We start from the raw sequence: 221 nt of genomic DNA on the forward strand, positions 1-221 counted from the left end.
GGTCCCCAGTTTAGGGGGAGGCGAGGAGGACGCCCGACGGCTCCAGCTGGCCATGCTCGCCACCTGCCTCAAGCTGGAGTGTTGCATCAGCGGGACCCACAGCATGGACCTGGTGGCACTGGAGCCCTTTGGGGAGTACGTCTCCCTGCCTGGCCTGGACTGCACCTTCCCGGGGTAAGAGCACGGCTCTGGAGGGGAAATGGAAGAGGGGTTCAGGGGGC

The 221-nt window shown here is 66.1% G+C and overlaps 1 protein-coding gene across 1 annotated transcript in view; it reads left to right on the top strand.

Annotated features, from left to right (window-relative positions):
- Window positions 1-10: 10 nt before the first annotated feature.
- PAOX (polyamine oxidase (exo-N4-amino)) overlaps window positions 11-221 on the top strand; it is a gene marked incomplete at its 5' end in the record, with an annotated part of 2,087 nt that continues 1,876 nt past the window's right edge. Inside the window, one exon of the mRNA XM_009702253.1 lies at window positions 11-174. Coding sequence (XP_009700555.1) covers window positions 11-174 — 164 coding nt within the window. The remainder of the gene's footprint in view (window positions 175-221) is intronic.

The sequence above is a fragment of the Cariama cristata genome, unplaced genomic scaffold, assembly GCF_000690535.1.
Source record: "Cariama cristata isolate BGI_N322 unplaced genomic scaffold, ASM69053v1 scaffold37366, whole genome shotgun sequence".
NCBI classification, from domain to species: Eukaryota; Metazoa; Chordata; class Aves; order Cariamiformes; family Cariamidae; genus Cariama; species Cariama cristata.